We start from the raw sequence: 14,710 nt of genomic DNA on the forward strand, positions 1-14,710 counted from the left end.
TCAAACTTCGGCTCAGTTGGCGTTTCTGTGTGGAGTTTGTATGTTCTCCCTGCCTCTGCGTGGGTTTTCTCCGGGTGCTCTGGTTTTCCCCACAGTCCAAAGACATGTGTAACAGGTGAATTGGGTTGGCTAAATTGTCCAGAGTGTGTGTGTGAATGTGTGTGTGGATGTTTCCCAGAGATGGGTTGTGGCTGGAAGGGCATCTGCTGCGTAAAAACTTGCTGGATAAGTTGGCGGTTCATTCCGCTGTGGCGACCCCGGATTAATAAAGGGACTAAGCTGACAAGTAAATGAATGAATGAAACAAATATAAATATGCATACAAATAATACTGGCATGAAGGCATGAAAGTTTGTTTTTCATATTTATGTAGAAAATAATAATTTTTGTAATATTTTAATCATTTAATTCTTTTTCATTTGTGAAGATATTTGTGTATTGCTGTACATCCTGTGGGTCAACTAACACACTCTTCGCTAGACTTTAGACCTCCTTTCAGTCTATTGTGTGCCAGCAATGCGCCTTAACACACCTCTTTTTTTTTAGACCAGAACGCCTGTGCGTGCACATTTTAGTGCAAATTAATTTGCTATGTAAACAGCATGGTGCAAATCACTAAAATGACTTTTGCGCTGAGCTGAAACTAGCAAACAACAATTGCGTTGCACCGTGCGCCACATTGCACTAGCTGTATGATAGGGTCCATAGTTTTTCTCAGTAGCTTTGGTACATTTCTCAGATCAGAATTGAAATTTTCAAAACTGCTTGTTCAATCTTTAGGGCCCAGTTTTTAAATTAATTTAATCTGGATCAAATTGGTCCAGATTTGGAAATACCATGTTTTGCTATCCAACTGATCTATCCTACTTTTATGACAGTTTTTAAAGGAAAATTGGGTTGTATCACTGTGATCCAAATACTAAATTTCAGGACTACCAAATCCTGTTTATCAGAGCTTTAAATGGAACCAACAGTGTAGCCTACCATCTTAGCAAAGAACAACAGGTAGGCAAAATACCAATGGCCACAAACAGCCATTATTTGTTTTAGTGGTAAGAAAAAGACACTGCTATCATTGTACTGCAATCAATTGTTCTAATACAGTACTGCTTTGATATTGTTTTTTGTTGTTGTTTACCATATCTCATTAGATGTGACATGCTTCATATAGGCTTCAAATATGAAGGAGTTTATATATCATCAGTAACCATTAGGTTTGTGATCATTCACTTAAAAAATAAAACTTTTTTATTTTAATTGGTTTATTTGGTTCATAACAATCACAACTGAATCCACCCTTCTGAGGGGATTAAGATAATCCTGTTTTTTGGACGTTTATATATTTGTGAAAATTACCAAAACTGCTGTATTATGCATGTCAGGGCAGTATTTTGACACTGTCACTTTATTAGTATAGTAGGGTAGTGATCAAGTGCAGTCAGCGGCACATGGTAGATGTTAAAATTGTTGTGGGGTTTTTTTGTGCTTCCCTTTAATCAACATCTCCCTAAACAATTATTATGTGACACCCTCATTGTTTCAAAGACTCTTATTTTTGAAACATTTGGAAATGACAATAGCTGTGTTTTCAAAAACATCCACTTGGAAACTTGTTTTCAGATTTATGTGCTTCAAATCACAAAAACATTGTTGCCATGTACAGTGCTTAGCATAATTGAGTACACCTCTTTTTGAAAATGAATATTTGTATCCATTTCTCAGTGAATATAGGCAATATATTTTAGTGCATGTAAATAAAACAGATAAAAGCAATTTTAACACATAGTGTTTGTTGTTTTAGGTCAAATTAGCACAGCTTACAGAATCTGTTTATGCATTGTTGTTCAGTGGCAATGATTATGCACAGTACAATCTCTGCAATTCACCACCATTATGCTAATAGATGAGGTCCTTAAATTAGACTGATAATTAAGATATTTTCTTTATAACATATACTTGAGACTATACCTTACACTCTTAACAATTTCCTGTAGAATTTGCAGTAACTTACTGGCAGCAGTTACTTACTATAAATCAATTACAGGAAAAATACTGCATTTACAATTACATCACCATTAATATTGCTGTATATGCATTAACAGGATTTTATGTATATCTTTACTGCAAAATATACAGTAATATTGATATGCAACTTAAAATAAATAAATTAACATACTGCACACCTGCCCTACGGTAAAATACAGTTAATTTTACAGTTAAGCACTGTTTATTTTACAAAAACGTTAAGTGTATGTAGATCTGACTATTCAAAACTATTGTTTCAGTGAATCCCTGTGTTTGCATGGCACATTACCATTGGAGCACAGAATAAATCTTTCGGCTTCATCATGAACATTATAAACATTCATTTTATTATTGAATGGAACAGATTTTGGGAGTTTGTATAATGTAACATTCTTTCATTCTCACAGCAAATTTTACAGTGTCTCCCAAATCATACACTTTCCGAAAAGTCATCCAGTTGACATAATGTGAAAGCAGCCCAGACCTTCTGCTGATAGTGGAGCGTCTGGTCGTTTGAGACTGGGTTGAAGCTGTCAGACGAGGGGAAGGAGGGGATGCCCTTTCAGCCTGCAGATCATCCTGTAGTCAGCAGAAACACTGAGATGGACTGAAGGGCTTTACACTGCGGACAGCAGCTCTGCGATCTATCCCACAATCCCCAAGGGCTCTGCAGTGTGGTGTTGCCATGACGACTCGTTTTCTCTTTGCAAACTGGAGCGAGTGATAGAGAGAGAGACAGAGGGAGAGATGCAGAGGAAGAAGAGAGAGGAGGAGACTGGTGTAAAGCAGCAGTGGATCCTCATTAGACAAACACACTCTTTTACACACTCTCTGAGTTGTAGGCAAGCGTATGTTAATAGTGAATGGTTAGAGTCTTTAACAGTGAAGATTGACAGAGTCATTCTCCATTAATTTTCATGGATTGAATAGAGCAGTGTGGAGAGTGTGGACGCTTCTGCCTCACTGAAAATTGAGTTGATAAAATTTCAAATATAATCTGAATATAATGTAGAGCTTTTTTATTCATGTTTTTTTTTTTTTCTTCTTCAGAAAATAGCAATTGGTCAAAATAACAAATGATTTCATTTGCAATTTATTTTATAGTATTTTTTTATGAGGTGTATCTATAATGTTAAGAAGCTAAAACAATTATATTATTTTAATAATTATTAAAGGGCACTTATTTTACCCATTTTTACAAGATATAAGATAAGACTTTGGGGTGTCCAGAATGTGTCTGTAAAGTTTCAGCTCAAAATGCCCATCAGATTATTTGTTATAGCCTCCAGAATCTGCCCATTTTTGGTGTCTGAATACATTGTAGCTGTTTTTGTAGCCTGTGGCTTTAAATACAAATAAGCTGTTTCCTCCCTACCCACCTTTCCATGTGCGTGTCTGCTTCTCATCATGCGTTACGTCAGATAAACAGCAGTCAGTGATAGAGACAGACGGGAATGAAGCTGAAATACAGCTTATTAGTCAAAATTACTAATGAGGTTTCTTTTATATATTTGTGGTGGAGTTTATTCAAGTCTTTCTGAAATGATGAGTCTCACACATATATGCGCATTTACTGACACTACTCTATGCGACCATGGTGATTATAGCAGTTAAGAATTATATAGCGATTTTACTGTCTCTATTACAAACATGCACTGTTTAAAAAACTTATAAAACAAAAATTACAGAGAGTTGTAACAAAAATTTTACTCCCAGTTTATTTGCAAAATAAAATGTTCTGTGGACATGTGAAGGGGAGCACGGGGCACAAAGTAGCACAGGGTAAAATGTAACACAAAGTTTTAAGGTATTTACTCAGGGTTAATTATGGCATGCTTCCAAGGTTTTCACTAAAGTGTCGGCCGATGTCTTTCTGCCAATTATTGAAAAAGTTTAGCGAAATTTGACTGAATTTAGATAAATAATCAAACATGCTGTGCTACTTAGAATAAAATAAAAATTTTGCACTGAGGAAATTTACTATTTAAAGTAAACTGCAGTGGATAGCGCTGTCGCCTCACAGCAAGAAGATTGCTGGTTCAAGCCCCGGCTGGGCCAGTTGGCATTTCTGTGTGGAGTTTGCATGGTCTCCCCGTGTTCGTGTGGGTTTTCTCCAGGTGCTCCAGGTTCCCCCACAAGTCCAAAGACATGCACTATTGGTGATTTGGAGAAGGTTGTATGTAAAGGTTGTACGAAAGGTGTGTATGTCCTCCAGGTTGGGGGTTGAGCATTGGGTTAAAAATTAGATGTTATGAAACACCAACATGGTGTGGCTAAATATCAACTTCGATATAAATGGCCCTGGAAGAAAGTAAGTATAAACACTGAAAAAAATATTCAATGGATTTACTAATATTTGTATGGTAAGTAGTTGCGAACAATTTTTATGGGCCATATTTAAACATTTTAAGTTGACATTTACTAAATTTAATTTGTTTGTTTAAATCAAGCCCTACAAAGTTGTTTGCAACCACTTAGTCTAAACTATTTCCTAAATCCAATGAATCATTTTCAGTAGCTGTGAATGGTGGTCAGTCTTCTTTATATTCAAGTGAGATGTGTACTAGAAAACTATTAGGTTCTTGGCTTGAGAATGTTCATACAGCATTATGTGATAAGGCATGAAGACACTTTTAATTATTCATTCCCTGAAACACAATTCATGTCAAGATGGGCTAAGGCTGTGAGTGCAGATGTGTGTGAATGTTATTGTACATGGCTTTCTGGTGTCTGCATCAATTTAAATTTACAGAAGAGATTTTATATAAATAGAAAGCATATTAAATGCAAGTAAAGTGTCTGCTTTATGTATCAAGTATTATTTGTGGAAAAAAAATTCGGCAAAAGATAAATGTATGTATTGATCAAACTGCATATTTATTCTATCATGTAAACATAGATTTTGTTATAAAGCTCTGATACGCTTTTATTATTTTAATGCTTAGAAAAAAATCTGTCTAAAAGACGTTTTGCTTTGTTTTTTGCTGTAGTGATAACATGTGATAACTACTGGACACATGTTGAACTGCACTAATGCTTCATTTACATTTGAATATTTTGCTTGGCTGACATTGGAAAGCACAAGGGGGAAAAACAATACAACATTAATGAGAGGCGTCCACCCACAGTTTCCGAATATTGGCTCATATTTTCTTTCTCATGCTCTTTTCCTTTTTTCCACCTCTGTTTTGCAGTTATCCGGCTGTCTGTGACTTCCTACAGAATAATAACTTGTTATCAATCATTCGAGCGCACGAAGCACAAGATGCAGGGTACGTTTTTGCAATCTGTCTTTGTAGCAATAAATACTCTTCATTTTTATTTTTAAGGATATGTTTTGTCATATAGACACAATTTTGGAATATTTTCACTCTGAAAGTACGAAAGCGAAATTGTGTTTTGCTCTGAAAGTGTTTTTATCTTCTCTTCCTACAGGTACCGGATGTACAGGAAGAGTCAGACCACTGGCTTCCCTTCCCTAATTACCATCTTCTCTGCACCAAACTACCTTGATGTTTACAATAACAAAGGTGATTCTTCCTTTAACTTACTGTGAATGCGTTGTGATGGGAACAGAGAGGTGGATGCGAGCGTGGGCAGGACCCTCTATGGCAAGCTGTTTTAACATTTATACGCAGACAATGCTAGCATCAGGGGCGGATTTAACCAATAAGTGAGGTAAGTGGCTGCTTAGGGCCCCAAGAAATCTGGTGGCCCGCAATAAATGTCTAGAAGTATAAATTATACCTATAAACTATATACAACATTGTTCTCTACCATATTTTTATGGTTTGAGTTAAACAAATACAATTGTAACGTAATTAAATATTATTTAGTATACAATCGAATATACAATTTATATAATAATGTAATGTTATGTAATAATAATAATATTACCAAATAAAATATCCATCATGGAGCAGTCCAGCAGTCAAATTTCTAAAAAATATATATATATTTATTATTTTTAGTTGTCAATTCATTATAAGAAAACAAATCTCTTAAAATGTAAAGATTGCATTTATTTAAAATGTTGAAAAGATGATTGTGTGATATTTAAAAAACAGCAATATAAATAAAAATTAAATAAAAGTATAAAGAGGGCATTTTAGGACTTTGGCCCCAAAATTACTAAATCCGCCTCTGACTAGCATCTAAATTTATGCTATTCTTTTAAGCCAAAATAATATTTTCCTTCAAAGTCAATGTGAAATCAAAAGAAACAAGGTTTTTTTTTTTTTGGCTAGCGCACATTGTTACTCTTTAGGTAAACATTTAATTAGTGCAAGTTGAAAAGTCTGACCGTTTGGTGTGATAGTTCTCTGTTGACATCAGTTTGACAGCCGCAATATTCTTAACCACGCCCCTCTTACCATTATGCTGTGTTCAGACCAGACACGGCAAGCACAAATAAATTGCCCTATTCACTCGTAAATCAGTGTGTGAACATTTCGAGTTTACTCGCTTCATTCGCATGTCAAATTCATTTCATTCATGAGGATTCACATCATGGACAGGGTTTTTGTCTGCCCGGTGACTCTAGCTTAGTTGCTAAATTGCTAACATGGATTTTATTGAGATAATAGTTGTGCTTTATGTGCTTTAGGAAGGCTGAAAAACAGCGTAGATTTGTTTGGAGTCGTGTCTAAGTGCACTAGATCCTTTCAGAGTTGCACCCAGCTCTGTGAGTTCAATAACTCTTCCAGAAACTATACTCGGATGGTAGAAGTTTTCAGCGGTGCTTCAGACTAAACCAAGCCCAGTTTGATGAACTGTTGTGCGGTGTGGGCAAGAGGATTCCCCCTCGGGAGACCAACAACAGGCACGACGTCATAATCACTCCCTTACAAGTACAAGCTCATGATTGGTTATCACGGTGCTAATGTCTGCTGAAGTGCAGATTTTGTTGATTGAAATGCGCTATACGCAATGCTAGTATATGCTCAACTAGCATCGCTTCATTCGTGTGAATCACATAATTTATGCTGCCTCATTTGTGTAAATCATGTTGCATGATGTCTATTTATGTTATTGCATTGAAGATGCAAAATATAATACAAAAAAACGTTGCCCCAAACTCAATATTCCATTTCAGTTGGAAGTACATCAACATACTGAAATAAAACCTTTCAGTTCATGTAAACTTTAATTACTAGTACTTATTCATTAGTGCCTAGCTCTTTTTATTTAGATGGTTCATTTTTCCTTTTAGGAAATATTAGTAGTTATTCATTAGATACAAGTTAATTTTAAATGGAGACTATTGTTCATTACTTGTACCCATTCAACATATTTAGATACTAAAACTTATTTGTAAGGTGCTACTGTTTAATCATTAGATACTGTATTCATTATTAGAGTACTACTTATCATTTATTTATTTATTTATTTATTAGATGGTCATACCTGTTAATAAATATTATACGTACTAGTATGCTATCTAATGAATGAATACAAGTATCAAATAAATCAGAACTAGCAGAACTAAGGACGAAGTACTAATTAATCGTTTCTAGTGTCTGTTTATTAAGTACTAGATTTTAATAAAAATATTTCTAATAAATAATAATAATAATAATAATAATAATAATAAAATAGTGTCCAAGAACAATCAGTAGTAAAGGAATAACTACTATAATTACTTAATTTAAAATATACTAGAAGCTTATAATAAGTACTAATAGCATACAAATAGATAATAGTATGTGTGTTTTGTTTTATAAATGTTAAAACTGCTTGCCATAGACTACCAGCTTAAGGCGATGAAGGCACAGAATCATCATCTCCGCAGCACCATCTAGTGGAGGATTTTAGTTTTTAAATAAATCATGTTTAAACGCATACATATTGATACTGTAATGTATGTATTTATGTTGGATTTTCTTGATATATATTTTCTCCAGAAAAAGTGGGTTTTGTAGATATACACTGAATTAGTGAATTATTCCTTAAACAGTTTTGAATTGGGCTGCTATGAAGCAAACGCGGCTGCTCAGGAAGATTTGCTCTCTGGAGATTATTGCTCATATTACTGATTCAAAAGCGCTCAAATACCGCAGGCTCACTTTTTTCTTATTATTTTACTTCCTCAGCTGCCGTTCTGAAGTATGAGAACAATGTAATGAATATCCGGCAGTTTAACTGCTCCCCCCATCCTTACTGGCTGCCAAATTTCATGGACGTCTTCACCTGGTCGCTGCCATTTGTGGGAGAGAAAGGTACATTGTGTTGCGGGTCAAACTGACCCTGAATGTATTCAGATCAGTAGTTTGCCAAATTTCTGTGAGAGCATAAAATAAACAAATAGACTGAGTTTACAGTGTCCTTGTAACAGTGGAACTACTCATTTAATGACTTAACAGTAATTAATTACATATAGGCCTATACTTACCATATAGTTGGGGTTAGTTGTTTGTAATTATGCATAATTAATTGCAATTTGTATAGTAAATACAGGTAACATAGGTAACAAGGATACCATAAAATAGTATCACCAAAAATAAATAAATAGGGTAAACACTGCAAGCCTAACATGAAAACGTGTTAACAAGTAAATTTGTTAACGTGTTGATAAAAATGTAGCTGTTAATTGGTATATTAGGTAAACTTAAGATTATAATCATTTTAAGACTTTAGATTTCAATAATTTATTAGTTCATGTTAAAATTAATATGAACAATGATGATATACTTTGAATGGTGGTCATTTGTCTTTTTGTGGAACAATATTGACCTTATTCTAAAATGTGGAAGTGCGCCTGTTTTCGCGATTGTTTTAGAACTTCCGATTCAGTCGCCTATGGGAGAAATGACTAGGAATAATAAACGGCAGAAACCGGTCAAACTACTTGCTCTACAAACAAATGTTTGCATGACTATACAGACCAAGTAGAATAATATAAGAAAATATCTAATTGCAACATCAAGCAGCCTAATGAGCAGTTTTTAACGTCAAAAAATGAATGGAAGTGAATGAGACCGGAAGTCTCAACCCAAACAGATTCAAATGGCAGCGCCCGCTCGTCGGCGGAGAATAAGATGAATACAGTAATTGTGAATATTGTACAAAAGTAAAAAAAACTAAACTCTTGACAGGAGAATATTGATAAAATGTCACAATGCTTGAAAAAAAGTGTTTCATTTTAATGTTAATGGCTGCATTTCGTCTTAAAAATGAACGCTATATTATGCCTTTCCTTTTTGCGCTTACCAGCTGACCACTTACCTCTGTATGGCTTTTCTATTGTTGCCAGTTTATCCAGTAGCTTCAGTAGCAGTAGAATGGTTCCAGAAATAAAGACAAAAACAGAAGCCAGAAAAAAAAAACAAGTAAATAACAGGGTGAGAATGTGGTAAAATCTGAAAACTTAAAATTAGCAAAAAACTGCAAAAAAAAAAATGGACCTCCTTGGATGTATTTGGTGCTCTCTAGAAATGTATATAGGGCTATGCTTTCAGAATGAGCCTGGGCTGTTTAAAGTTCTGCTGAGACAGTGAGTGAAAATGTTTATGAATTTTATTAAAATAGATATAGCATATAAAAAGCATGTTTTAAGCAAGTGTTTAATGTTTGGAATTAGTAGAATTTTGCAAAAATTTCTCTGTTAATACAAAAATAAATTACTAAATTAAGCTATAAGGTTTCATATTAATACTTTTTACTAATAAAAAATGATGTTTTAGTCTGTTTTGGCAACTTTAGAAATTTAAAAAGCATTAGAAATAGTATTATATTATATATGTGTTAATTGAAATAAAATGTGTATGTATTTTAAATATTGTTATAATTTAGACTAACCTTTCTTTTGTATGTAAAATCAGATAATTCCACTATAAAATAAAAATTCCACCATGATACGTAACTTTATGGATAGTTTTTTTGACAGAAAGTACAAAATCTTCTGTAACATCTTAAAATACTTTTACTTTTGATCAAATGAATGCATTAATATTTGTATATGTCTTTTTTTTATATATTTTTAAGAAAATTATACTTTCAGCCAAATATCATTTTGATCATCTGCCTTTGCCTGCAGTGACGGAGATGCTAGTGAATGTGTTGAGCATCTGTTCCGACGACGAGCTGATGAATGATGGAGATGAAATCTTTGATGGTGAGACGTTCACCATTATTTATATATGTTATATGTATAACATTATTTATGAGTGCTCAGCCACCCAGCGTGATTATTATTTCTCAACAGAAAGGGCCTTTTCTTTGACGTCAGGTACATCCTGGATTATGACTCATAGTGCTTTCAATATATTTCCTGTTAAGTGGCATTATTGTGGTACTTTGTTTATAATAGGCTGGCTCTTTGTATTTGAATTAGCTAGCTGCTAAAGTATCTAGCGCTAACCAGTACTGGCAAAGCTAAACTTGATTTCTTGACTTTTTATGTTTATTTAAAGCTAGCTGATTAGAAGCAAGCTAGTTTTATAGCATTAGGCTATTATTTAGCATAATCAGTGCAAGTCTCGTATTATTGACAATGTAGGGAAAGTAGCTTGTTTAGCTTGTTAGCTACATGATTTTCCAAAAAAAACTGAACCACTGTCACATTACTGAAAAATGATTACAATTTCTTGACAGAGAGGGCCTTTTCTTTGACCTCAGGTACATTATGATTCATAGACCTGCCAGCATATTTCCTGTTAAGTTGCATTGTTGTGGTCCTGTGATTGTTGTACTTGACTTTTAGCTAGCCGCTAAAGTTACTAGCTCTAACCAGTATTAGGAGTGCTACTTTAAACATGTATTTTAAGTCATCATGCTGATCAGACATTAGCTAGCAGCTAACTAATTAGCTGAGGACTTTTTTTTATTTATTTTGTACAATTTGGGTGTTATTTAGCACAATCACAGCAGCATGTCCTTGATAAAGGTTTTGTGTGAATGAATTTCATGTTACAAAACATTTTACACCCTATTTTCTTCAGTGTGGCAATGTAGGAAAATAGCTTGTTAGCTGAGCTACTGTCACACTACTCAAAATATAATAAGATTTCTTGACAGAAAAGTCCCTTATACTTGACTTAGCGACTTGTCACTAACAAGTACTGGGAGTGCCTCTTTAAACTAAAGCATTTCAAGTTACAAGCAAGCTAGTTAGAACAATTAAACCACAGTCAAGCTGAATTCAGAAACAATGAGGGTTTTGTGTGAATGAATTTCATTTCACTAAACACTTTACACCCTATTCAGCCTCATGAGGATTTACCATGGTTTTACTACAGTAGAAGTAGTAATATATTTTTGGCAGATTTGTCAGATTTACCACTTATTAAACTACAGTTTTGATTCAACAACCATGGATAAACTATGCAGCAACTTCTACAGCAACACCATGTTGAATTTGTAATTATAACAGTAACCATGTTTCGATATTTTAGTAAAACCATGGTCAATTTAAATAGGGCTTCTGTACAAAAAGTAGCTTTAGTCACACTACTGAAATGCGTGGTTTAGTTAGTACCGCCATTTCTAAAGTTCCTGTAGTTACTCTGCCGCCAACATAATTTCTTGTGTGTCTACCTCTCTGTACATACAAGAATAAAAGTTTCTGTGGGTTTTTAGCCTCTGGTCATCCAGAATGAGACTGCTTCATTTTTCTTTTTTCCGCCCACAGCAAATGCAGCAGCTGCTCGGAAAGAGGTGATTAGGAACAAGATCCGTGCTATTGGGAAAATGGCCAAGATGTTCTCCGTGCTCAGGTACAAATGGGGCTTCCTCTGGCTGAGTCATTCAGACTGCGGTCAGAAGAGCCTCATGCTTCACAAAGCACTCGGGCTTGTCAGATAGATGATAGATTGAGGACTGGTTTCTTAGGCATTAAACTGGGACACAAGAAAGCATTTAAATGTAGCATGTGGTATGGAAAGTATTTTAAAGGTTGTATGAAACACAAAATATTTTTATGTATAATATGGAGTTGTGGACTCTCAGTGGACGTCTGTGAGTGTAACACACACTAAAATGGTGCTAAATAGCACTAAAAGTGTGTCTTTGGCTTGTAATCATAGGGGAACCAATTTAAGTGCTAGATGGCACCTATAAAGAACTTGTTAACAGTAATGGTTCTTCTGCAGTTATTTGAGGTGATTAAGGCGCTATATAGCACCATCTTTAAAGATATAGGTGAAATATAGCACCTACAGTGGTTCCCCTCTGACTATGAGCCTAATATCCACGTTTAGTCTTATATAGCAACCTTTTTTTTAGACTGTATAATTGCAAGTTGTCTATAAAGGATTATTACATTAGGTAATTCATTTTTTATAAGATATACTTATGTAGACAATAAAAACAATCAAAATAAAGTTTTAAAGAGAACTATAAGAAATTTTACAGCATTATTACAGTATATTTTACAGCATTTTAGCCTTTGATAATGCAAAAGTTGTTTTTGCATTGTCACAGTACATTAACTAATGTTTACTAATAATATTAGTAAATTATATTGTATTACATGTATTATATTATATTTATAATACAGTGTATTATAAAGGATAGAAATCAACATTAAGAAAAGTGATAAAGGCTGTGGAAGTATTGTTTATTGTTAATTACCTAAAGTAGTTAGCTGATGCTAACACATCAAGGTAATCAAGCCATTATTTACTTATTTCATCTTTTTTTTACTGGTAAAATTATTGCTAAATAAAAAATATAATAATAATAAATTATGTATTAAATAAGCTCAGCTTTCACTCTTCGACCATTTTGGATTTTATAATTAATCTTTCAGTTCTTTAGACAATCCTTTTTTTTTTCTTCATGTTAAGAACATTGTTGTATATGTGACTTTAAACCTCAAAACCAATCATTAGTGTAATTTTTTTCATTAAGATTTATATAAGCTGCATAAATAAGCTTTCCATTGATGTATGGTTAGAATCTTCAGAAAATGTAAATACTGGGAAAATTGCATGTCAGGATGCCAAGATAAGTGCTTAGTAATCCATATCACTAATAATAGATGGAGATTGATATACTTAGAGTAGGAAATTTCCAAAAAAAAAAATCTTCATGGAACAATCTTCAATTAATATTTAATAGTCTGATGATTTTTGGCATAAAAGAAAAATCCACTACTTTGACCCCATGAAAAGGGGTGTTTCATTACGTGCATAAAAAAATTTTTTGCACACAGCAACCCAAACAAAGACACAGGGGAGATGAACAGCTATTCGAAGAGCAGCGTTTACAGTGGATCTGAAAGCTGTGTGAAAGTGGAGTATTTCTCTCCACCAGATTCCCCTCAGTCACCTTATCTGGTTGATGAACACGAACTGGAACCGTGTCTTTTTTAAAAGGAGACGAGTGTCAAATCCAGATTTTACAATTTATATAGTTAAAAAGTTATGGGGTACAAATGTTTCTTACAAACATATTTTTGTCGCGTGTTAGCAGACCACTGTAATCCACACATGTGGGTCTACATGTGAGCTGTGCTCTCATCGTGTGAAAATGGAAACAAAACTTTTGTTTCGCCACATTTATAAATGCACCACAGATGACCCATGTCTCCGACCAATTCTTCTTCTTCCACTTGTTTTAATTACGGTGGCAACACAACATGGCATCTCTCTGAACACTGTAACAGGTAAAATGAGTCTTTAAAGCTAAATCATGCATATTAATGAAGTTGCATCTTATTCACATTTGAGTGCGCTGATTGGTTCGAACCAAGTCTTTCTCGTGAATTAATGTACAGATATGCTGAAAACTTTGAATGTTCACAATGATCTCATCGCTGTGATTTAGCTTCAAAATTTATTTTCAAACCAAAAGAATGAATTGGCTCAAAACAATGCAAAAACAACCAAGTTTCACTTTTTAGTAAAATATATGTGTCATAATAGTTTTTTTTTAGCAATGTGGGACAAATATATGACTGTCAAAATCTCAAAAAATGTGTTTTAGTGTTTCGTGACCCTTTAAAAAAAATGACAGACACCAAAGCTGTTATTTCTTATGGTTATATGTTGTCATTGCAGAGAGGAGAGTGAGAATGTGTTGACCCTCAAGGGTCTGACCCCGACCGGGATGCTGCCCAGCGGTGTGCTTGCTGGAGGCAAACAGACTCTTCAGAGTGGTGAGCAAAACGACCGAGAGCTGGCCATGCTCCTCTCTTGGTTTTTGTCTCCCTCTATCACCTCACCTCTCTCTCTCTCTCTCTCTCTATTTCTCTCTCTCTCTCTCTCTATTTCTTTCTCTCTCTTTCTCCTCTTCTGTCTGAGTAGTGTCTGTCTCTGTCTCCTCCACCTGTCTCTCCATCTGTCTCTCTCTGTATCCTCTGACAAACTCCAGGCTTTGGGGTGCCGCTCTTCTGGTTCCCCCAAAGCATGGACACATTAGTGGGTCGGTTTACCCATGGCTGGTAAACTGGGGTGAGAGTGAGTTTCCGAGAGGCCTGTAGGGCATCCCGAGACAAGAGGAGTGCGAATGGCTGAGAGGATTGTCTGAGTCTGTGGTCCATAGTCTGGTTGGCGTGCATGCATTGACCCAGCGCCCGCCGCTGCTTGTGCACAACCGCTGCCTGTGCGTCTCTGCTGTTGCATGGCTTGTTCAGGTGTAACACACTCCCCTCCTCTCCCTCCAGCGACAATCGAAGCCATTGAAGCCATCGAAGAAGAAGAAGACACAGAAGGTAATTCCAGGACATTAAACTGGCCACAATCCA

The 14,710-nt window shown here is 34.9% G+C and overlaps 1 protein-coding gene across 3 annotated transcripts in view; it reads left to right on the forward strand.

Annotated features, from left to right (window-relative positions):
• ppp3ca (protein phosphatase 3, catalytic subunit, alpha isozyme) overlaps positions 1-14,710 on the forward strand; it is a 267,749-nt gene that overhangs the window by 106,990 nt on the left and 146,049 nt on the right. The window contains 7 exon segments of one of the 3 annotated variants that reach the window (NM_001198550.1): positions 5,220-5,297; positions 5,461-5,555; positions 8,118-8,243; positions 10,061-10,138; positions 11,654-11,738; positions 14,025-14,122; positions 14,630-14,677. The exons of 1 other annotated variant lie outside the window; for it this stretch is intronic. In NM_001198550.1, coding sequence (NP_001185479.1) covers positions 5,220-5,297; positions 5,461-5,555; positions 8,118-8,243; positions 10,061-10,138; positions 11,654-11,738; positions 14,025-14,122; positions 14,630-14,677 — 608 coding nt within the window. 3 annotated transcript variants of the gene reach the window in all.

Source organism: Danio rerio, chromosome 21, assembly GCF_049306965.1.
Source record: "Danio rerio strain Tuebingen ecotype United States chromosome 21, GRCz12tu, whole genome shotgun sequence".
Taxonomy (NCBI): domain Eukaryota; kingdom Metazoa; phylum Chordata; class Actinopteri; order Cypriniformes; family Danionidae; genus Danio; species Danio rerio.